Consider the following 24,579-nt stretch of genomic DNA (forward strand, 5'->3'; position numbering starts at 1 on the left):
CATTGTCCAATAAAATTTAAAAATGTCCCATAATTTTGTTAAAACTAAGGGGGTCACTGGACAGTTTGACCAATAAATTTTACGAAGTTTTGGTATTTTGACTATGAAGATGTGATACTATTTTTACACACTCCAGTGGACAATGCCCTATAAATTTTTCAGTCAAACAGGGGATGTCCTATAAGAAATTTTTCTTATTTCCGGCCCTGCCAACAGGTTGTTATTTGATCAGGGGTGTCAAAAAAGGGATAAGACGTGCTGTCACTGGAGTCTGGATTAGAGTGGAAAATAAGGTACTTTTACTGTAATCAGCTGGATCACTATCAATATTAAATTCTTGGACCTGGTGACCACTTTAATAATTCAAAATATATTCAACGGTACCATTTTTTTTATTACTCAAATACATGGGCTCTAAAAATACTTATTTCCCAGCCTGCTCTAAAAATTTGAATGGTGAGAACTGAGAAGATGGACCCTAAAAGGCACACCTTTCACAACAGCACACTTTTCACAACGCCTAAAAATACCTATTTCGCATCGCCTTTCAAAAGTCGTTTTTTATCACAATGCAATATGCCCCCCGCACATACTAAAAACTAGTTAGTGTTGTTTATCACACTGCTAATTCCCGCAAATACAAAGAATTAACATAAGCATTAAAGTAAGCACTGAAGTAAGTCAACTAACACCGCCGGTACACACTTATTTTAATGAAATCAACAAAAACATGAAGGAACGAATTTATTTTATTAAAATCCTAAAAAAAAACATATTCCTAGAAAGACCGAAGCGCGTAAGTTGGAAATCCGCGGCCGCGCCGACACACCTTCTTTTCACAACCGGTACGGGAGGGACTCGTTTCCCCGTCGACTCCGTCGACTCAAGGCGGCGTGCCAAGGCTTAGGAAAAGGCACACCTTTTCAGCTTCGAGAATCTAACGCCAGGTAGCGCGCTCATTTCACTTAGACCAATGGGGTAATCCAGCCACTCTCAAGCGCCAAATTTAAATCGTTCAAACTCATTTTTCAAGTAAAGGAACCAAAAACTAATATTTCTCGCTTATTTTACGCTTCAAGTCGTTCTTGTACTATCCCATCACACCTGTCTTTTCTTTCACAACCTCTTCCGATACTAGCACACCTTTTTCATTTACTCCCAGCACACCTATACTTTCTTTCACAACCCCTTCCGATAGCTCACCTGGCACACTTTTTCTTAAACTATTCCAGATCACCTGTCTATTCTTTCACAACCTCTTCCGATACTAGCACACCTTTTTTATTTACTCCCAGGACACCTATACTTTCTTTCACAACCCCTTCCGATACTAGCACACCTTTTTTATTTACTCCCAGGACACCTATACTTTCTTTCACAACCCCTTCCGATACTAGCACACCTTTTTCATTTACTCCCAGCACACCTATACTTTCTTTCACAACCCCTTCCGATACTAGCACACCTTTTTCATTTACTCCCAGCACACCTATACTTTCTTTCACAACCCCTTCCGATAGCTCACCTGGCACACTTTTTCTTAAACTATTCCAGATCACCTGTCTATTCTTTCACAACCTCTTCCGATACTAGCACACCTTTTTTATTTACTCCCAGCACACCTATACTTTCTTTCACAACCCCTTCCGATACTAGCACACCTTTTTCATTTACTCCCAGCACACCTATACTTTCTTTCTCAACCTCTTCCGATTGCACACCCGGCACACTTTTTCTTTAACTATTCCAGATCACCTGTCTATTCTTTCACAACCTCTTCCGATACTAGCACACCTTTTTCATTTACTCCCAAGACACCTATACTTTCTTTCACAACCCCTTCCGATACTAGCACACCTTTTTCATTTACTCCCAGCACACCTATACTTTCTTTCACAACCCCTTCCGATACTAGCACACCTTTTTCATTTACTCCCAGCACACCTATACTTTCTTTCACAACCCCTTCCGATAGCTCACCTGGCACACTTTTTCTTAAACTATTCCAGATCACCTGTCTATTCTTTCACAACCTCTTCCGATACTAGCACACCTTTTTTATTTACTCCCAGCACACCTATACTTTCTTTCACAACCCCTTCCGATACTAGCACACCTTTTTCATTTACTCCCAGCACACCTATACTTTCTTTCACAACCCTTTCCGATACTAGCACAACTGGCACACCTTTTACTTACACTATTCCAGAACACCTGTCTATTCTTTCACAACTTCTTCCTATACTAGCACCCCTATCTCATACACTCCCAGCACACCTGTCTACTTTTTCACAAGCCGGCAAAACTCCTATCACTCCGGCGAAAAACTCTCTCCTTTCCCGGTAAAGTAATCCTTAGCTTAAGTTTTGCGACAGCTGGAAAATCCGCGCCGGCACACCTTCTTTTCACAACGGCCTGAACTTGAGCAAGCCCTTCGCCGGTACCCATCCCTATGAAAAGCCCTGCTTCGCGTAAGCGAGGCGCTTCTTATGAGTGCGCGCCGCGCACACCTACTTTCACAACGGCCAGGAACCATAAGCAATTTTCGCTCGGAATACCCGTGGAACACCGAGGCTTAGCAAAATACTAAACGGCACACCTTTTCAGCTTCGAGAATCTAACGCAAGGTAGCGCGCTCATTTCACTTAGACCAATGGTGTAATCCAGCCACTCTCAAGCGCCAAATTTAAATCGTTCAAAGTCATTTTTCAATGTAAAGGAACCAAAAATTAATGTTTCTCGCTTATTTTAAGCTTCGAGTAGTTCTTGTACTATTCCAGCATGCCTGTCGATTCTTTCATAACCTCTTTCTATACTAGCACACCTTGTTTTCTATTCCCAGCACACCTGTATTTTCTTTCACACCTTTTTCTTCTACTATTCTAGTACACCTGTCTTTTCTTTCACAACCTCTTCCGATATTAGCACACCTTTTTCTTCTACTATTCCAGCACACCTGTCTAATTTTTCACAAGGCGGCAAAACTAAGTTCTATCAGAAGTATATAATACTTCTCTCCGAGAGAGATGTACCACAAAGCGGGGTAAGTGTAACGTCACTCTTCCCAACATCGGATCATTTAGAGCAAGGTTACTAAAACGAATCACATACGCGATAAATAGTTCCCTCATCATTACTTTATTAGCGATTAAATATTTGGCCAGACGCACTTGCGCATTTTTGTCCCACGTCAAGACGAGGTTTGTGGGATGATTGTTGGGGATTTAGTGCCAAATTCACCTTACAGTACGATGCCCATTTGTAGTTTGATGAGCGGGAAAGCAAACTAAAAGGGTGAGCCTGGGAAGAATGACGTTACATAATTAAAGCATTAAGAGGATACAGAGAGTCATCCTTCTTCTATTATCCCCTTCTGGTTCTATTCAGTTTTCACATTTCTTCAATCCTAGCACACCTCGATATTATAATTTGACAGCGCACCATATCTTTTAGTTTTTCAGACCTTTTTTTCAAGTTCCAACCTGGCACACCTCGATCTAATAATATGATCTACACACCTATCTTTTGGTTTTTCACACCTTCTTTCAAAGCTAGCACACCTCGATCTTACACTATCAAAGGATCCCAATGCCGGCAAACATCCCATTCACAACGGGTAAAACTTGCACACCTACACCTTTCCCTTAGCCGGTACCAGAAGGGGATAATAGAAGAAGGATGACACTCTGTATCCTCTTAACGCTTTAGTTATGTAACGTCATTCTTCCCAGGCTAACCCTTTTAGTTTGCTTTCCCACTCATCAATCTACAAATGGGCATCGCACCGTAAAGTGAATTCAATAGTTGTTTGGCACTAAATCCCCAGCAATCATCCCACAAACCTCGTCTTGACGTGGGACAAATTGCACAAGCGCGTCTTGCCAAATATTTAAACGCTAATAGAGTAATGATGAGGGAACTATTTATCGTGTATGTGATTCGGTTTAGTAACCTTGCTCTAAGTGTTCCGATGTTGGGAAGAGTGACGTTACACTCACCCAGCTTTGTGGTACACTTCTCTCGAAGAGAAGTATTATATACTTCTGCCGGTACCCATCCCTATAATAAGCCCAGGCTTCGCGTAAGCGACGCACTTGTTATAAGTGCGCGCAGCGCACACCTACTTTCACAACGGCCATGCACCATAAGGCAATTTTCCCTTGAAATACCAAGGCTTAGCAATACACTAAAAGGCACACCTTTTCAGCTTCGAGAGTCTACCGCGACGAGCGCTTTTTATTCCTTTCGACCAATGAGGTAGTCAAGCCACTCAAGCGCCAAATTTAAATCGTTCAAAAACTTTTTACTACGTATTTGAGTTTGATATGAATGTATCAAGACACCTATCTTCATGTTTTTCATAGCAGTCTTCAATCCCCGCACACCTCAACCTTATAGTATGACAGCACACCTATTTTTTAGTTTTCACAGCATCCTTCAATCCTCGCACACCTCAACCATGGATAAAGAATGCGCGTGCGGAAATTTGTTTTCACGCTATAGGATCGGCAACTCCCTATCTCGAACGACAGCTTATTCTGTATATACTCTGTTACAACATTGGTTGTCAGCACGCGCAAAGCTAGGTCTCTATGTAATCTAACTTTGCGCGTGCTGACAAGAGAGAAAAAACTTCAGGATCTTCAGGATTTAAAATCGTTTAAAATATCCTGAAGTTTTTTGTCTCTTGTCAGCACGCGCAAGGCTAGATTACAAAGAGTCCCAGCTTTGCGCGTGCTGACAACCGATGTTGTAACAGAGTATATACAGAATAAGCTGTCGCTCGAGATAGGGAGTTGCCTATCCTATAGCGTGAAAACAAATTCCCTCACGCGCATTCTTTATCCATGCCTCAAGCTTAAAGTACGACAGTACACCTATTTTTTAGTTTTCACGCCATTCTTCATCTCCATATCATAGTATGATAGCACCCCTATGACCCTCACCCACTAGCCTTTGAAAAAATAAACTTCAAGATAAAACTAAAAGATATGGTGTGCTGTCAAATTATAATATCGAGGTGTGCTAGGATTGAAGAAATGTGAAAACTGAATAGAACTTAGTTTTGCCGGCTTGTGAAAAATTAGACAGGTGTGCTGGAATAGTAGAAGAAAAAGGTGTGCTAATATCGGAAGAGGTTGTGAAAGAAAAGACAGGTGTACTAGAATAGTAGAAGAAAAAGGTGTGAAAGAAAATACAGGTGTGCTGGGAATAGAAAACAAGGTGTGCTAGTATAGAAAGAGGTTATGAAAGAATCGACAGGCATGCTGGAATAGTACAAGAACTACTCGAAGCTTAAAATAAGCGAGAAACATTAATTTTTGGTTCCTTTACATTGAAAAATGACTTTGAACGATTTAAATTTGGCGCTTGAGAGTGGCTGGATTACACCATTGGTCTAAGTGAAATGAGCGCGCTACCTTGCGTTAGATTCTCGAAGCTGAAAAGGTGTGCCGTTTAGTGTTTTGCTAAGCCTCGGTGTTCCACGGGTATTCCGAGCGAAAATTGCTTATGGTTCCTGGCCGTTGTGAAAGTAGGTGTGCGCGGCGCGCACTCATAAGAAGCGCCTCGCTTACGCGAAGCAGGGCTTTTCATAGGGATGGGTACCGGCGAAGGGCTTGCTCAAGTTCAGGCCGTTGTGAAAAGAAGGTGTGCCGGCGCGGATTTTCCAGCTGTCGCAAAACTTAAGCTAAGGATTACTTTACCGGGAAAGGAGAGAGTTTTTCGCCGGAGTGATAGGAGTTTTGCCGGCTTGTGAAAAAGTAGACAGGTGTGCTGGGAGTGTATGAGATAGGGGTGCTAGTATAGGAAGAAGTTGTGAAAGAATAGACAGGTGTTCTGGAATAGTGTAAGTAAAAGGTGTGCCAGTTGTGCTAGTATCGGAAAGGGTTGTGAAAGAAAGTATAGGTGTGCTGGGAGTAAATGAAAAAGGTGTGCTAGTATCGGAAGGGGTTGTGAAAGAAAGTATAGGTGTGCTGGGAGTAAATAAAAAAGGTGTGCTAGTATCGGAAGAGGTTGTGAAAGAATAGACAGGTGATCTGGAATAGTTTAAGAAAAAGTGTGCCAGGTGAGCTATCGGAAGGGGTTGTGAAAGAAAGTATAGGTGTGCTGGGAGTAAATGAAAAAGGTGTGCTAGTATCGGAAGGGGTTGTGAAAGAAAGTATAGGTGTGCTGGGAGTAAATGAAAAAGGTGTGCTAGTATCGGAAGGGGTTGTGAAAGAAAGTATAGGTGTCTTGGGAGTAAATGAAAAAGGTGTGCTAGTATCGGAAGAGGTTGTGAAAGAAAGTATAGGTGTCCTGGGAGTAAATAAAAAAGGTGTGCTAGTATCGGAAGAGGTTGTGAAAGAATAGACAGGTGATCTGGAATAGTTAAAGAAAAAGTGTGCCGGGTGTGCAATCGGAAGAGGTTGAGAAAGAAAGTATAGGTGTGCTGGGAGTAAATGAAAAAGGTGTGCTAGTATCGGAAGGGGTTGTGAAAGAAAGTATAGGTGTCCTGGGAGTAAATAAAAAAGGTGTGCTAGTATCGGAAGAGGTTGTGAAAGAATAGACAGGTGATCTGGAATAGTTTAAGAAAAAGTGTGCCGGGTGTGCAATCGGAAGAGGTTGTGAAAGAAAGTATAGGTGTGCTGGGAGTAAATGAAAAAGGTGTGCTAGTATCGGAAGAGGTTGTGAAAGAAAAGACAGGTGTGATGGGATAGTACAAGAACAACTTGAAGCGTAAAATAAGCGAGAAATATTAGTTTTTGGTTCCTTTACTTGAAAAATGAGTTTGAACGATTTAAATTTGGCGCTTGAGAGTGGCTGGATTACCCCATTGGTCTAAAGCCTACTACACACTACCCCGTTTTGCGACGCGGCGAGTCGCGGCGTGTCGCGGCGTTTTCGAAACGTTGTGAAAACGCTGCCAAAACGGTACGCTTTTGACGCGACGCAAACGCAACGCTGACAAACGCCAAAGCTTCGAATTCCGAACTTTTGGTGGCGTGCGTGTCGTTTTTTTCTTTGGAAAAAAAGTACAAAGTAATTTTTAATATGGCGCACTTCGATAATTTCGACGAGAAACTAGTCGATGCCGTGAGGGACAGACCTCAAATATACGATCTGACCAGATCAGACTTCAAAGATTTTAGAAAGAAGAAAATTTTATGGGGAGAAATAGCAAGAGCAGTATCTTCAACAGGTAAGAATTTTATCGTACAAAAGTATAGTTAAGCCTTGGCTAGTTTTTTGTTTAAGGAATCATCGGAATGGTACTGCTGGTGTATGAATTTTTTTCATGGCTTCTTTATGAGCCAATATGCTAGTTTTAAGTTCTGTTTTTGTTGCCTGAGTATAGTGAGTGAGGCAAAGAAAAGGTGGAAAACAATCAGAGATAGGTATACGAGGGGAAAAAAAATGCAAATCTACCGACAGGCTCAGAAGCATTTGCTAGTCAAAAATGGCCTTTATTCGCTCAGTTGAGCTTTTTAAATGACCATATAAAACATAAAAGGTTAGTTAACTATTATAGCCAAAATAAAAACTGATTATTCTAGCAACCTTCTCATCATTTTTCCAGCACAATTTCCAACTATAATGACAATTCCACCAACAATGACAATTCCACCAGCTCAACAGTGGAAGGTCTTCCAGGAGAAGGTGCGGATTTACCAGAGGGTGTCAATGTTGGTGGTTACGTAATACCACCAGATGTAGAAGTAACATGTGATGTTGAACCTTCTAATTTTAGGTACTTAACTATGTATAATCCTATTGAGCAGTTCCAAAATTTGTCAACTTCCTCATTTAAAACCTACAGTAAACTCCATTTCCACCAAATATTTTATCTTTTTAGTGAACAAACTTCAGCTATCAATATGCCTGTTAAAACACCAACAAGTACAAAAAAAAAGAAAAGAGGAATTGGAGATGGAAATTCTTAAATCAATTGCATGCAAGAAAAAACCTACAACCGAATCTAAACCAAAAAGTTCAGTAGAACTATATTGTATGTCTTTGGTGTCAAGAATTGAAGCTCTGGAACCGATGAAACAATGTTTAGCTCGAAAAAAGATCGAAGATATTTTATTCGATCTTCAGTATGGTTCAGAATGAAGAATACTCATGTAATACTCATTTAAATTTCATAATCAGCCATGTAAAACTTATCATCTTCATTAAATAACAAATAATTCGCATTCCGGAAAACTAGTTTATTTTCAATGAAAATAATTAGAATTATATGTGAGAGTCTTGCCAATATACGCTACCAATTTCTGAGTTGAAAAAATTGGTTAGCTTTACACGAATATCTTCACTTTCCATGGTGTGATTTCTAGCCCCCTGGCGACCCAATCTTCTCAAATTCCTGACAGCGTCAAGATCCGCTTCTTGTCTCCATTCACCAGAAATGATTTCGCCATTTTGATTTTCACGATCTACAAAATTAGGTGGACAGTATCGGTTTTCGCAATTTGACTTCTTGTTCAATTCAATTTGTCTTAGGAAGTTATGGAGAACGCATATAGCTTTCACAACTTCCAACATTGTGTCTTCGGATGCAATAATGGCTCTGAGTAGGATCCTCCACCTAGTTTTTTTAAATTTCGCAGCATTATTATAATTTCACAGCATTATTATAATGTTATGTGTCGTATTTCGCACACCTTGCTGCTAAAATTCCGAAAGTGTTTTCCACTATTCGCCTGGCTCGAGAAAGTCGATAATTAAAAATTCTTTGCTCCTTTGGCAAATTAGGGCGGTTATAAGGACGCATTAAAAACCTTCATGAAATAACAATAATTAGTGTGGGAAACCAAAGAACTATGCTGAAGAACTTCTTGTAATTAAAATAGTCACTACCCGAGTTGGGCGGCGCCTGCAAAATAATGAGGGAAGTTCACATTGAATCAGCATTATGTGAATAGATCGGTACCTGAATTCGAATGTGTTTGCCATCAATGGCACCTAAACAATTAGGATATTGCCATTTTTGCCAAAAGTGCCGACTAATCGATGAAAACTGTGCTAAACTTGGTTGAGGAAGATATTCACTCTGAAGTGCATCCCACAGAATACCACACGATTCTCTGATAATCTGAGAAGTGGTGGACCTTCCTACCCTCATTGTGAACGACACAGTTTGCATGCTATCTCCTGTAGCCAAATATCTATTTTTAAAGTAACGCATTAAAGTAACGAGAGAGAATAATGGAAATTTTTATTATATATTATATCTTACCTCAATGTTAGTGCTAACCGCTCTTTCGCAGAAATAGGTTCACGAAACTGAGTATGAATTTTTTTGAGCCTAGGGCCAACTAAACTTAATAGAAAGTCCATTGTAGATGGATACATTCTAAAGTATTGAAAATACAATTCCTTGTTCTCTAATCTAAATTCGCTCAAGAGTGTATTAAATTCCGAAAGCTGATTTCGCCTAGTTAAATAAGGATGAAGCCATAAATCTCTATTTTTACGTCTTCTTCTTCTTCTACTTAAAATTATGGCAAGAACTAAATCATCCTCATCACTCGAATCCATTTTTGAAAATACAGTTTCCCGCCACGACGCGAAAATGTGAACCCTGCAACCGTCGCGTGGCGCAACGTACCTACCACCGACGTTGACGCCGTCAAAACGGCACGCCACGCCGCGTCGCAAAACGGCGTAGTGTGTAGTAATGGGGAAGAGTGACGTTACACTTACCCCGCTTTGTGGTACATCTCTCTCGGAGAGAAGTATTATATACTTCTGATAGAACTTAGTTTTGCCGCCTTGTGAAAAATTAGACAGGTGTGCTGGAATAGTAGAAGAAAAAGGTGTGCTAATATCGGAAGAGGTTGTGAAAGAAAAGACAGGTGTACTAGAATAGTAGAAGAAAAAGGTGTGAAAGAAAATACAGGTGTGCTGGGAATAGAAAACAAGGTGTGCTAGTATAGAAAGAGGTTATGAAAGAATCGACAGGCATGCTGGAATAGTACAAGAACTACTCGAAGCTTAAAATAAGCGAGAAACATTAATTTTTGGTTCCTTTACATTGAAAAATGACTTTGAACGATTTAAATTTGGCGCTTGAGAGTGGCTGGATTACACCATTGGTCTAAGTGAAATGAGCGCGCTACCTTGCGTTAGATTCTCGAAGCTGAAAAGGTGTGCCGTTTAGTATTTTGCTAAGCCTCGGTGTTCCACGGGTATTCCGAGCGAAAATTGCTTATGGTTCCTGGCCGTTGTGAAAGTAGGTGTGCGCGGCGCGCACTCATAAGAAGCGCCTCGCTTACGCGAAGCAGGGCTTTTCATAGGGATGGGTACCGGCGAAGGGCTTGCTCAAGTTCAGGCCGTTGTGAAAAGAAGGTGTGCCGGCGCGGATTTTCCAGCTGTCGCAAAACTTAAGCTAAGGATTACTTTACCGGGAAAGGAGAGAGTTTTTCGCCGGAGTGATAGGAGTTTTGCCGGCTTGTGAAAAAGTAGACAGGTGTGCTGGGAGTGTATGAGATAGGGGTGCTAGTATAGGAAGAAGTTGTGAAAGAATAGACAGGTGTTCTGGAATAGTGTAAGTAAAAGGTGTGCCAGTTGTGCTAGTATCGGAAAGGGTTGTGAAAGAAAGTATAGGTGTGCTGGGAGTAAATGAAAAAGGTGTGCTAGTATCGGAAGGGGTTGTGAAAGAAAGTATAGGTGTGCTGGGAGTAAATAAAAAAGGTGTGCTAGTATCGGAAGAGGTTGTGAAAGAATAGACAGGTGATCTGGAATAGTTTAAGAAAAAGTGTGCCAGGTGAGCTATCGGAAGGGGTTGTGAAAGAAAGTATAGGTGTGCTGGGAGTAAATGAAAAAGGTGTGCTAGTATCGGAAGGGGTTGTGAAAGAAAGTATAGGTGTGCTGGGAGTAAATGAAAAAGGTGTGCTAGTATCGGAAGGGGTTGTGAAAGAAAGTATAGGTGTCTTGGGAGTAAATGAAAAAGGTGTGCTAGTATCGGAAGAGGTTGTGAAAGAATAGACAGGTGATCTGGAATAGTTAAAGAAAAAGTGTGCCGGGTGTGCAATCGGAAGAGGTTGAGAAAGAAAGTATAGGTGTGCTGGGAGTAAATGAAAAAGGTGTGCTAGTATCGGAAGGGGTTGTGAAAGAAAGTATAGGTGTGCTGGGAGTAAATAAAAAAGGTGTGCTAGTATCGGAAGAGGTTGTGAAAGAATAGACAGGTGATCTGGAATAGTTTAAGAAAAAGTGTGCCAGGTGAGCTATCGGAAGGGGTTGTGAAAGAAAGTATAGGTGTGCTGGGAGTAAATGAAAAAGGTGTGCTAGTATCGGAAGGGGTTGTGAAAGAAAGTATAGGTGTGCTGGGAGTAAATGAAAAAGGTGTGCTAGTATCGGAAGGGGTTGTGAAAGAAAGTATAGGTGTCCTGGGAGTAAATAAAAAAGGTGTGCTAGTATCGGAAGGGGTTGTGAAAGAAAGTATAGGTGTCCTGGGAGTAAATAAAAAAGGTGTGCTAGTATCGGAAGAGGTTGTGAAAGAATAGACAGGTGATCTGGAATAGTTTAAGAAAAAGTGTGCCAGGTGAGCTATCGGAAGGGGTTGTGAAAGAAAGTATAGGTGTGCTGGGAGTAAATGAAAAAGGTGTGCTAGTATCGGAAGAGGTTGTGAAAGAAAAGACAGGTGTGATGGGATAGTACAAGAACGACTTGAAGCGTAAAATAAGCGAGAAATATTAGTTTTTGGTTCCTTTACTTGAAAAATGAGTTTGAACGATTTAAATTTGGCGCTTGAGAGTGGCTGGATTACCCCATTGGTCTAAGTGAAATGAGCGCGCTACCTGGCGTTAGATTCTCGAAGCTGAAAAGGTGTGCCTTTTCCTAAGCCTTGGCACGCCGCCTTGAGTCGACGGAGTCGACGGGGAAACGAGTCCCTCCCGTACCGGTTGTGAAAAGAAGGTGTGCCGGCGCGGCCGCGGATTTCCAACTTACGCGCTTCGGTCTTTCTAGGAATATGTTTTTTTTAGGATTTTAATAAAATAAATTCGTTCCTTCATGTTTTTGTTGATTTCATTAAAATAAGTGTGTACCGGCGGTGTTAGTTGACTTACTTCAGTGCTTACTTTAATGCTTATGTTAATTCTTTGTATTTGCGGGAATTAGCAGTGTGATAAAAAACAACTTTTGAAAGGTGATGCGAAATAGGTATTTTTAGGCGTTGTGAAAAGTGTGCTGTTGTGAAAGGTGTGCCTTTTAGGGTCCATCACTGAGAATTCACTCCGATCACTCGTTCGATTTAAACAAGATTACTCAACTGTCAGCAGATTAGAGCGTGACTATTGTTGTCAAAAACTTACAGCCAGTTTCTGTGCATAATTCAAATTCATATGGATAACTTACGTTTTCATCGTAGACCCAAGTAAGATTTTACATAGTTTACCTTAACGTAACTTTAATAATTTCCTGATTAAATACGTAATTGACTAATCATTTCAATTTTAGCAAGAGGGCCACGAAAATCAGGCCATTTGATTTCGATGTCAGCTTGAATATTAAAAAACCAGAATGTCAGGCAACCCCAGCGAGTAATAAATCCCTGAAACATGAAGCTGTATTGGTGAAAGTCAGTGAAGTGTTGCCCAAAGGAGATACTTCAAACAGAAGTGGTAATAAATCACCGAACTTAAAATCCGCTAGTGGCAGTAATTATCTGGGAAAAGCATCTCCTGCCGGCAATAACACACGCAAGATAGGTTATAATGGTGGTGAAAATCAAGGAGTCGAGACCTATCCCATTTGTAATGACATTGCATCTCAATATAAGTCACCTAATGGTGGGTTCGTTGCTTCTAGTAAGTCAACGAATAATAGATCCAAAGTGTTTAGTGAGACTTCGAACAAGGCATCAAAAGCTTGTGATATTTCAACTAATCGATTCATCGCTAACGAACCATACTATGGAATATTGGTAGAGGTTGGTAAATCGCACAATGATGTGGTATCGCCTGCTTCCCTCGAGGCTATTGTTCAAGATAGTGAAACGCCAGATAATCATAAGCAGCCTTATCGAAAGATACCAGTGAATGCTGACTCGTCTAACAATATTTCAACACTTAACGATAAATTGCCCAATGGTGAATCGAGTGTTATTAATAAGTCACTTGACAGAAAGTTAAGTGTTCTTAATAAGTCACTTGACAGAAAGATAAGTGTTCTTAATAAGTCACCTGACAGAGAGAAAAATATTAGTAACAAGTCACCTGACAGAGAACGAAATATTAGTAACAAGTCATCAAACAGAGAATCACCTGTTAGTAACCATAGAGAATCGCCTCTTAGTAACAAGTCATCAAACAGAGAATCACCTGTTAGTAACCATAGAAAATCGCCTCTTAGTAACAAGTCATCAAACAGAGAATCACCTGTTAGTAACCATGGAGAATCGCTGGTGAACAAGAAGTCACCAGACAGAGAATTGACTTTTGGTAACAAGCCATCCAACAGAGAATCGACTTTTGGTAACAAGCCATCCAACAGAGAATCGACTTTTGGTAACAAGTCATCCAACAGAGAATCGACTTTTGGTAACAAGTCATCCAACAGAGAATCGACTTTTGGTAACAAGTCATCCAACAGAGAATCGACTTTTGGTAACAAGTCATCCAACAGAGAATCGACTTTTGGTAACAAGCCATCCAACAGAGAATCGACTTTTGGTAACAAGTCATCCAACAGAGAATCGACTTTTGGTAACAAGTCATCCAACAGAGAATCGACTTTTGGTAACAAGTCATCCAACAGAGAATCGACTTTTGGTGACAAGTCATCCAACAGAGAATCGACTTTTGGTGACAAGTCATCCAACAGAGAATCGACTTTTGGTAACAAGTCATCCAACAGAGAATCGACTTTTGGTAACAAGTCATCCAACAGAGAATCGCCTGTTATTTACCATGGAGATTCGCCGGTGAACAACAAGTCACCAGACAGAGAAGAATCGACGGCCAGTAACAAGTCACCAGACTGGGAATCGCTGGCCAGTAACAAGTCACCAGACAGGGAATCGCTGGCCAGTAACAAGTCACCAGACAGGGAATCGCTGGCCAGTAACAAGTCACCAGACAGGGAATCGCTGGCCAGTAACAAGTCACCAGACAGGGAATCGCTGGCCAGTAACAAGTCACCAGACAGAGAAGAATCGACGGCCAGTAACAAGTCACCAGACAGAGAAGAATCGACGGCCAGTAACAAGTCACCAGACAGGGAATCGCTGGCCCGTAACAAGTTACCAGACAGGGAATCGCTGGCGAGTAACAAGTCACCAGACAGGGAATCGCTGGCCAGTAACAAGTCACTAGACAGGGAATCGCTGGCCAGTAACAAGTCACCAGACAGGGAATCGCCAGTTAGCAACAAGTCACCAGACAGGGAATCGCCAGTTAGCAACAAGTCACCAGACAGGGAATCGCCAGTTAGCAACAAGTCACCAGACAGGGAATCGCCAGTTAGCAACAAGTCACCAGACAGGGAATCGCCAGTTAGCAACAAGTCACCAGACAGGGAATCGCCAGTTAGCAACAAGTCACCTGACAGAGAATCGCCAGTTAGCAACAAGTCACCTGACAGAGAATCGCCAGTCAGCAACAAGTCACCGTACACAGAATCGCCGGTTAGCAACAAGTCACCAGACAGGGAATCGCCAGTTAGCAACAAGTCACCAGACAGGGAATCGCCAGTTAGCAACAAGTCACCAGACAGGGAATCGCCAGTTAGCAACAAGTCACCAGACAGGGAATCGCCAGTTAGCAACAAGTCACCTGACAGAGAATCGCCAGTTAGCAACAAGTCACCAGACAGAGAATCGCCAGTTAGCAACAAGTCACCGTACACAGAATCGCCGGTTAGCAACAAGTCACCAGACAGAGAATCGCCAGTTAGCAACAAGTCACCAGACAGAGAATCGCCGGCGAGTAACAAGTTATCCGTAGTTACTCGCGCTAATAGTAACAAAAAGCCCACTAGCGTTATCTCACAACCTGCCAACAAGGGACTCGGCAATCATCCGCTAGTCGAAGAGAAATCACCAAATCAAGTTTTAATTTTGGGTAAATCAGTCAAAGGAGGCACCGCTAAGACATTCAAACGAAACCTCCTATCGGAACTGACTAGTACTGTCTCTGATGATACGCCTTTAGATTCTAGTAGCTCATCAAATTCAACATCACGAAAAAATAATAATAATAATAAAGGAAAACGCAGAGGTAATTAGATGATTTAGCTGCATTATTTTACTAAGGTTATCAGGGTTCGTATGGAACCACGAAAACCTGGATAAGTCAGAGATTTGGAAAATGTGGGAAGAAGTCGGGGATTTGGAAAATGTGGGAAGAAGTCGGGGATTTGGAAAATGAGTGGGATGAAGTCGGGGATTTGGAAAATGTGGGACGAAGTCAGGTGTTTGGAAAATGTGGGAAGAAGTCAGGAATTTGGAAAATGAGTGGGATGAAGTCGGGGATTTGGAAAATGAGTGGGATGAAGTCGGGGATTTGGAAAATGAGTGGGATGAAGTCGGGGATTTGGAAAATGAGTGGGATGAAGTCGGGGATTTGGAAAATGAGTGGGATGAAGTCGGGGATTTGGAAAATGAGTGGGATGAAGTCGGGGATTTGGAAAATGAGTGGGATGAAGTCGGGGGTTTGGAAAATGAGTGGGATGAAGTCGGGGATTTGGAAAATGAGTGGGACGAAGTCAGGGGTTTGGAAAATGTGGGAAGAAGTCAGGGATTTAAAGTTCCTTACTAAAATGTCAGGGATTCCTTTTTGGAATATAAAAGCGTGCTTCGAGAAATGCTAAATGGGCCAGGTGTAATTATGAAGTGGGCTCTCCTAAACACCTTACAATTGTCAGGGATATTGGCAAAATTTCGTCAGGGATAAGCTGGAAAAGTTAGGGATTTTTTTTAATATAAAAATTTCATCAGAACCCTAGCTGCATGGTTATTATAAAATAAATTTCCATTCTATTTATTGGAAACACGAACTTATCCATTTACAATGGTAATTAAGTTTTCTTACTGACACTACGTTCGTTATTCCAATTAAATCGCGAATGTTGTAAAGTTCTATTGAGCTATCTTAGATGCTTTAGTGTGACGTCACCCACGCTATTTGAACATAGAACCAAAGCGGTACCAATCATGGCCTCCCCACTGCCAAAGCTAATCCCGTGACGTTTTACCTAGGCACGGACGTCAAAACTGAGATAGCTCTACTGGACTAGTAATACCACCCGAAGCGTTTGTTCAATGCAGTTTTATAACCTATATCGTCATCTTCGGAGAGAATTCTAAGTTGTACAGTCCAATTACAAATATTAATTTTTTTATATGCTATTTCCCAAGTTTCACCCGAGACATCTACGTCTTCAAATTCGACCTCCTCAGATATCAGTGGTCTGAAGAAGAGGCTTAATTTCGACGAATTAAAACGAAATGAAAAATCTCCAACACGCGCTGCTGCTGCTGGTAAACCAATAAAAAATATTTCTCATAAAGATTTTGAATTAGCCTTATTCCTGATCAGCGCCACCTACCCATAGCGGCGACTTTGAGAACTACTGTAATCGTCAAGCCAATCAGATGTCGCTAAAATCTGGTGACGTCACTGACGGGCACTCTCGGGGTCTTACCAAAAATGACGTCACCAGATTTTAGCGACATCTGGTTGGCTTGCCAATTACAGTTGTTCTCAAAGTCGCCGCTATGGGTAGGTGGCGCTGATCAGGAATAAGGCTAATTGGTCTGCTTTTGTTTATGATAAATGGTAAAACGCCACCTGGTATTTCTAAAGAGAACTCTTATTTTGTACGTCGCATTCACAATTTAGCTTTTTTTTATCAAGAATGGTCAGTAATTTTAAAAATTGACCAAAAATTTAAAGTAATTTTTACAAAAGTCGGGGAATTTTGTTTTGGTTAAAACAATTTATGGGAATTGGGAAAATTTTGACATTCTGCGCGTTAGAATAAATATATTTCTAAACATAGAATCAAAACAAACTTCCAAAGAGATGATTTATGAATAGGACTGTTCACGAGCCGAGCTGAGCTAGGCCCGGCTCGAAAATAATCGTGTAATAAAAATTGGTACTAGGTAGCAACATAAGACTTGAGAACGACTCGAAATGCTATCCTATGTTTAGGAATGTTCACCCGTAGAAGCGAGCAAAAGCAAATTTTCTAACGCTTTATTTCACGTAAAAATACAACGGAATGCTATTGGTGGAGCTTATTCTGTATATACTCTGTAGCAACATTGGTTGTCAGCACGCGCAATGCTAGGTCTCTATGTAACCTAGCTTTGTACGTGCTGACAAGAGACCAAAAACTTCAGGATTTAAAATATCCTCGAGTTTTTTTAGCTCAAGTGCACGGACCTCTAGGCCTTAGTTTTAAATACGTGTATTTGAAACTAAGGCCTAGAGGTCCGTGCATGCGCTCGAGCTAAAAAAAACTCGCGGATATTTTAAATCCTGAAGATCCTGAAGTTTTTTGTCTTTTTCAGCACGCAGAAAGCTACGTTACATAGAGACCTGGGTTTGCGCGTGCTGACAACCGATGTTGTAACAGAGTATATACAGAATAAGCTGTCGTTCGAGATAGGGAGTTGCCTATCCTGTAGAGTGAAAACAAATTTCCACGCGCGCATTCTTTATCCATGATTATGTTATTCAAATTATACAACATCTAGCCTAAAAAATCAGGGAAAGTACAGAAAAAAATTTAAATTTAAATTTAAACCGAAAAAATTTGTGGCTACTACGCGATTCACTAACATAAACGTTCATTCTATAGAACCAACAAAAAATACGGAGAAAGTCAACAAAGTGGATGACAACAGTTCAAATGATATGAAAAAGTCCAGTAAAAGACCAAAAGTTGTCGAGAAAAATAAGGCAACGTTACCAGTCAAACAAAAGTTATCAGTAAGTCAGAAAATTTACTTTTCAGTGCCATCTCGTGACAGTTAAAAGAAATAAAGTAACTTTGGAATATCAAACTTATTCTTTAAATCATATTTATACCAGAAACGCAAAATCGCGGTTAATCTATCCGAAAATGATTCTGAACAATATGAACTCGTAGATGAACCAAGTTTGAGAAAGAAGCGCAAAAGTATGTTCTTAACCTAATTTGTTTTTAACTAGATATTAGAACTTCATTCTAATTTTCTTGATTCTCGCGTCAAGCTCAAGGATACCAGGAATTTGAATCTAGTACAGAAAAGATGGCATCCCTTGTTAAAGAAATTCAGAATGACAAAGAGTATGTCAATCTTAGAAATTTGCATTGAAAAACGCGACCTTAAGTCTGTCAATTATTTGAAGTCGTATCTAAGACTAGTAGGATAGCATAGGGACCTCACATTTTAGTTTATTTCGGGCTGCCATATTTTAAAAGATGGCTTTGGGCATGTCTTAATTGAGTACTCCGAGGTTGATAGATCGTGTGAAATTATGAGACAATATTCGCAACACAAAATCAACAAAATTTTAAGCAATAGAGCTATTTCAATTTGGGGGAGAGGAGAGTTTTTGAGGCGGGGTTTCGCCAGTCCCCGCCCAGGCGCCTTATTGCGCGCGAAATTTAGCATTGAGTTCTTCAGTGGCCCGCACGGAGGGGAGGCTCCGTTTATTGGCAGGCCCAACCATGGATTAACTAACGCTAGGGATTGTTCGTTCCCCCTAAAAGATAAAGTATGCATGTTCCAAAGACCCCCCAGCAGTAGCTACTATCCCTAACAGGAAGTTATAAGAAAATTGGACCAAATATCACGTGTCCTATGACGTAAAAATTAAAATTCTGCCACGATCTTTAAAATTAGCAAAAACGTTATTTGGCCTAGAGATGGCGCTATACATACATCCAATTTTGGTCCAATAAATTTAGGGAATGAAGAGGGGAATCAAGCAACATGTAGTTGGCGATAGCAATGGGAAACACGGTTAGTGAACAATCCCTAGCGTTAGTTAATCCATGTCCCAACTGTGACGTTAACCACCTTCAACTGATACGCTTGGTAACATTCGCTAGGTGTCTTGGAGGTTCATTTCCCATCAATTTTCAGGCTTAGGGAACATTTAAACCCGACTCGTTGTTAGTTGGGAGGTTATATATAATTCACTAAATTAAATTTTATATAATTAGAGATGATTTAAATGAACAAGAAGAGAAGTTGTTCAAGACATACTGCAGGATTAAAAGACAGGAAATTCAAAAAACGGTAAAATTTTCTTTGGTCTTACTTAAGTGAACGTGCAAATTGGATTTTTACTGGCACATAGCTCTTACTGTTCAGTAAAAAACTGAATATGATGAATGTTGATGTGGCTCTGTTGAAAGGAATTTGATAATAATGAGCAACCAAATTAGAATGTGCAGTAAAAAAAACTATCCATAACACAGGGTTTATACAAACCTGGGAAAATCAGGGAAATAAATAGTTGACAAAAACCTCAGGGAAATTTAGAATTTTTAGTAAAATTGAGGGAAATCAGGGAAATTTGCGTCAAACAGGGGCCGAGTAATTAAGCAAAATGTTCGTGAACATTCCCTCCATAGGATTAACATTACACTAAATTTTGGAGGCTCATAACTCTGGTTCTACTAGAGATACGGGGATGTCCTTTGAGTATGTTATAACCCTATATTCCCCCCCCCCTCCTTCGTTAACATTTGCTCCATAGGATACTCCAAATAAGGGAAAAACCTGGAAAATTCAGGGAAGAAATATAGGGAAAATCCTGGAAATCTCAGGGAAATTTGTTTTCCAAAAGTTGTATGAACCCTGGAACTTAATAACACTTTATGATGCTATTTGCCAGTAAAAATTTAACATGTTACCAATATTTATTTTTAGAAAAGTAAATAATTTAAATGACTTCGGTGTTTTTCAGATTTCTTTATTGGAAAAAGAGCCTCGTAACAAAAAACTTCTTACAAAGGTAACTACTAACATAAGTTATGTTCCATAAGTTTGTCACTGGTTACAAACTGGTGCTTGTCATGAAGTGACGTAGGTCATAGATTCTCGTAAAGCGACGCCTGGTGAGTGGTGAGACTCTGCCAAAAGCTTAGTACAGAATAAGCTGCAAAATTAACCGAGTGTAGTCAATTCTCGCTTGTCGTTCTCGAACTAGCTCGAGCTGTAAGTCTCTAGCATTATGATTTATGAAGTATAGTAAGTGTTATACTTATGGAACATATCTGATAAAATTTCGCTACTTTGGCCTATTTTAAAAAAATATTTTATGAAAAACTCCATGCCAGAAATATTAAAGGAAAGCGCGGGTCCAGTGGATCCCCTACAAGTTGACTTTCCTTACGAACTCCAGTTTTGGCTTGGCGAAGGCTAGTGGGCGGGATTTATACGTGCACTTATAAATCCCGCCCACTAGCCTTCGCCAAGCCAAAACTGGAGTTCTTAAGGAAAGTCAACTTGTAGGGGATCCATTGGACCCGCGCTTTGCTTTAAATTTTCCTACAGAAGAGCATATAAAAGAATGAATATCTCATATTATCAGAAATATATTATCTTACACGAAGTTCACTTCAATAATGGTTAGTACCGTGAACATCATCTATGAAGAGAAAACCCGAAAAAAAAACTTTGCAAGAGTGAAGAGGCGTGAATTTTTTCTCCCTCCCGACGTGCGCTAGTCGCGAAGAGAAAAATTTTTCATCTCTCGAGAGAACTGTGATAAATGGCCACTGCCAAGATAATCTGACGTTTCCTAGAAACGGCGGGATTCAACTGTATTTGGCGCAAGTGAGAAGCCGCTGCATAAGATACAACCATGATACGATTGTAAGAAGAGCACATTTTTCTCACTACGCGACGCTAGTGTTTTTATTTTCACCTCTCTGCCTCGCTGTTCGGGAGGAACGGTACCGTTTCTAGCCTGTAAAAATACTTCATAGATGATGGCCGGCGCGAGGTAGGGAGAAGTGAACTTCGTGTAAAGTAATATATTTCTGATATTATTGGAACATTTATCCATCTAAAATATTAAATAAGATACGACCAATTACGTTTCTTATTGAAGCTTACACATAATAGATGATTGAGATTCTTAAAATCTTTGAAGGTCAAATTCTACTGTTTCATACTTTCAAAATTGGCAGGCAACTAACCAAAACCTTATGTGTAAGGCCCAGAAAAAAACGTTGCTCGTATCTTCTAAAATTTTGGAAGTATTAATTTGCATTTAATGTGCTTTTTCTATTATAAAAGGACATATTCTGGTCCACAGTGATTTAAGCACAATCGCTTCAGATGCTTCTAAAATTATTGTGTTTGTTTTCTTTTTCTAGCTGTCAAAACAAAACCGTGCTTTGGCGGAACTCAACTATCAGCGCAACGGACTAATATTAAAGTATGAAAATTACACGGTGATAGGGGATCCAGTAGTTCTTTATTTCTTATGCAATCCTATATTCACACACGAATTCATAAAACAATCTATAAAATCAGGAATGTATGGAGGGGTTGGATAGGCTAAGGTCAAATCCTAATCGGAGTGAAATGATCTTGGAAACAACTGGCGTGGCTTAATTTACGCTAGTGACGTCATAGCATGACGTAAAAATCATATTTACCACTTAAATTATTTTCATTCATTCATTCATTGGCTGCCAAAAAAAACTTGTTTGCTATAATTCTTCACCCTCTACCCTAGGTCCTCTGCCAAGGCTGAGAGAATCGAATATGAACGCGAACGGCGGCGGATCAGCGCGTTTAACTTTAAATAATCTAAAAGGTCACTTCTGCCATGCCATTTTAACGAGTCATGACATTTTTCGCCTTCGGTAGACAGCTAAACAGACGTAGGGGGAGGAGCTACACTCCTAAAAAAAGGACTCGCCTTATCTTTCCACCATCAAGGGTACAACGAGAGCCCCATTAGCCATTCCAACCCCTCCATACATTCCTGGTAAAATCTATGGCCATTGAACACAGATGGACCAGAATGTAGATACAGCGCATGGTTCTTTTAGGGCAGCGCCTCTCTAGTGCCTTACCACGACCAATATTGAAACTTTTTCGGCTCAAACCATAGCCATAACATGATTTATGAGTCGAAATGTTTCGGGACAGGCGATGCCATTAGAAGAACGGGGATTTTTAGCTTATCATTCCAATCCATCTGTGTTAAATGGTCTTAGATAAGATCCTACATTCTTGACATTTCCCATTTCATTTCCTATTTAATAAAACCAGAAGTGAGATGAGACTAGAAGTAAAGTGCTCTAGCATTGGTAATAGATCCTGGCATTAGTGAACAAATTTGAGGATTTTATTCGCGCCTACACTAGAGAGAAAAAAATTGTTCGAGTTCCAAAAATGTTTCCTACCCCCTTCCCCTCAACCTAAAGCCGCGGAACACGGACGCGGGTGCTTCAATCTAGTTCGGCCGTCTACCACCGCGAGCGTCTCTTTGGAGGGGAAATTCAGAAACCGCCACTAGAGGGCCAACCGTTGGTGTCTTATCAAGAATATTCATGCACTTTCGCCGAGTGAAGAATTTGGTTAGCTCAGTACTTCTAGTCTCATCTCACTTCTGATAAAACCCTACGTTTTAAATGATCCTAAGTTCACTTGGAAATAAATTAATAAACAGGGTTCATATAACTTTTGGGAAACAAATTTCCTTGAGATTTCCAGGTTTTCTCCCCATATATTTCCCCTACATAATCAAAGAACATCCCCGTATCTCTAATATAACCAGAGTTATGATCCTCCAAAGTTTAATGTAATGTTAATCCTATGGAGGGTATGTTTATGAACATTTTGCTTAATTACTCGGCCCCTGTTTGTCGTAGCCCTATGTTTTTAGTATGGTTGGATGGGGGCCAAATTGGACTATAATATAATCAAAGGACATCCCTGTATCTCTAATATAACCAGAGTTATGAGCCTCCAAAGTTTAGTGTAATGTCAATCCTATGGAGGGAATGTTTACGAACATTTTGCTTAATTACTCGGACCCGGTTTGACGCAAATTTCCCTGTATTTTACTAAAAATTATAAATTTCCCTGAGGTTTTTGTCAAATAGTTATTTCCCTGATTTTTCCCGGTTTTCCAGGTTTGTATGAACCCTGATAAAATAATAATATAAAATCCTTTGATTTTGAAACTAATTCCTATAAATTCTTGGATTATCCTTTAAAAAATCTTAATGTTTGTATCCGTGGTACAAAAATATTGAAACTTTTTTCAGAAAACGACGTGAAGAGTTGGAAGCTGCGAAAAGAAACAAGACTCCGCTTGGTCCAAATTTCGTACTAGAATTCATGATGCAATTTGAAGAATATATAACTCTGTAGAACCCAAGGAACATTCTTTTTTATTTAACTATTAGATTTATTACTTATAATTAAAACTTGTTCTTTTTTGAACTTGGTAGTTTAGTTATATAATATATTAGGAGCGGGACATTTAGATTATTTTGCGGGCCGCCATTTTAAAAGATGGAGGTGGAGGCCACGTTCAACCATAAAGCCCATCTATCGGATATGGCGTAAGTTTATGAGATATGTTCCATAAGTAATGCTAGAGACTTACAACTCAAGCTAGTTCGAGAATGACAAGCGAGAATTGAGTAACTACACTCGGTTGATTTGGCAGGACTTCCATCTTCCTATTTAGCCTTCATTGCTAAGCCTTTGACAGCAGCGCCTCACCAGGCGTTGCTTTACGAGGATCTATGACACTTCCTATACTTTGTAATGCTAGAGACTTACTGCTCAAGCTAGTTTGAGAACGAAAAGCGAGAATTGAGTAACTACACTCGGTTGATTTTGCAGGACTTCCTATTTACCTTGTACCAGAAGTCCATTAAATTAGCCTAGGAAGTGAACAAATACAATGGCTGGTATTGCGTACGTCTCTGCTGGGATAAAAACTCCTAGCTCCATGGATAGGGGGTTAAATTTTTCCCCCTTTCCTAACACTGTTAGAAATCTCCGAGCTTCTCTCTAGGAAGTCTTTCTTGACGTGAGCGGGGCTTGACTTCTTTAGCCCATGAACGCTGGATCTCGAAAGGGTAGATTGTTTGCTTTATAAAAAATAAAAAAAGGAACGGCCACGGTTGTTAAAGGGAGGGTGAAGAAGAAAATCAAGTGGTTTTTTTATCGATTCTTCTACTAATTATAAAAAGGCAGGGGGTTACGCGATTGGTCGGAGGTCCTTATTTAAAATTATCCTTTAAATCTGAACCTAATTTGAATTTTAAATCATTCGGAAGAATTTCCTGAATGTTTGGCTACGCAGACTGGTCTTGTAATTAGTTGAAGAATCGATAAAAAATCACTTGATTTTCTACTTCACCCTCCCTTTAAATAGTTTTTTTTTTCAATAGGTTCATAAAAAACTGAATGACCTTGACTATTCCAAAATTCACACCCCCATCCCTTCTCCTATGCTAAAGAGGGCTCTGTTTTACAGTGGAAGGGGGCGTTTTCGGCCAATAGTTTTTTCTCTCTCGATAGGGCAAATTTTGGCGTACGAGTCGCACTTAAACCGGAGATCTGAGAAAAATTACCGCGAGGTGGCGAATGTGTCGCCCTTCTTCAGTATT

The 24,579-nt window shown here is 40.2% G+C and overlaps 2 protein-coding genes across 2 annotated transcripts; both read left to right on the forward strand.

Moving 5' to 3' along the window:
• On the forward strand, positions 1-23,398 carry LOC149713163 (uncharacterized). Its single transcript, XM_089846649.1, has 12 exons — positions 1-380; positions 436-462; positions 12,208-12,361; positions 12,445-15,203; positions 16,343-16,465; positions 17,794-17,924; positions 18,027-18,114; positions 18,189-18,264; positions 19,147-19,222; positions 19,896-19,943; positions 21,313-21,374; positions 23,221-23,398. Exons 3-12 carry the CDS (start codon positions 12,330-12,332, stop codon positions 23,324-23,326), a joined length of 3,501 nt encoding a protein of 1,166 aa, XP_089702775.1. The 5' UTR covers positions 1-380; positions 436-462; positions 12,208-12,329; the 3' UTR covers positions 23,327-23,398.
• Positions 6,903-8,171, forward strand: LOC149713164 (uncharacterized). Its single transcript, XM_089843660.1, has 4 exons — positions 6,903-7,180; positions 7,414-7,492; positions 7,559-7,729; positions 7,835-8,171. The coding sequence occupies exons 1-4, from the start codon at positions 7,033-7,035 to the stop codon at positions 7,920-7,922; spliced, it is 486 nt and encodes a 161-aa protein (XP_089699786.1). The 5' UTR covers positions 6,903-7,032; the 3' UTR covers positions 7,923-8,171.
• Positions 23,399-24,579: the final 1,181 nt, after the last annotated feature.

This window comes from Phalangium opilio, unplaced genomic scaffold (genome assembly GCF_054372755.1).
Source record: "Phalangium opilio isolate 3A_F unplaced genomic scaffold, DU_Popi_V2 ptg000009l_1, whole genome shotgun sequence".
NCBI classification, from domain to species: Eukaryota; Metazoa; Arthropoda; class Arachnida; order Opiliones; family Phalangiidae; genus Phalangium; species Phalangium opilio.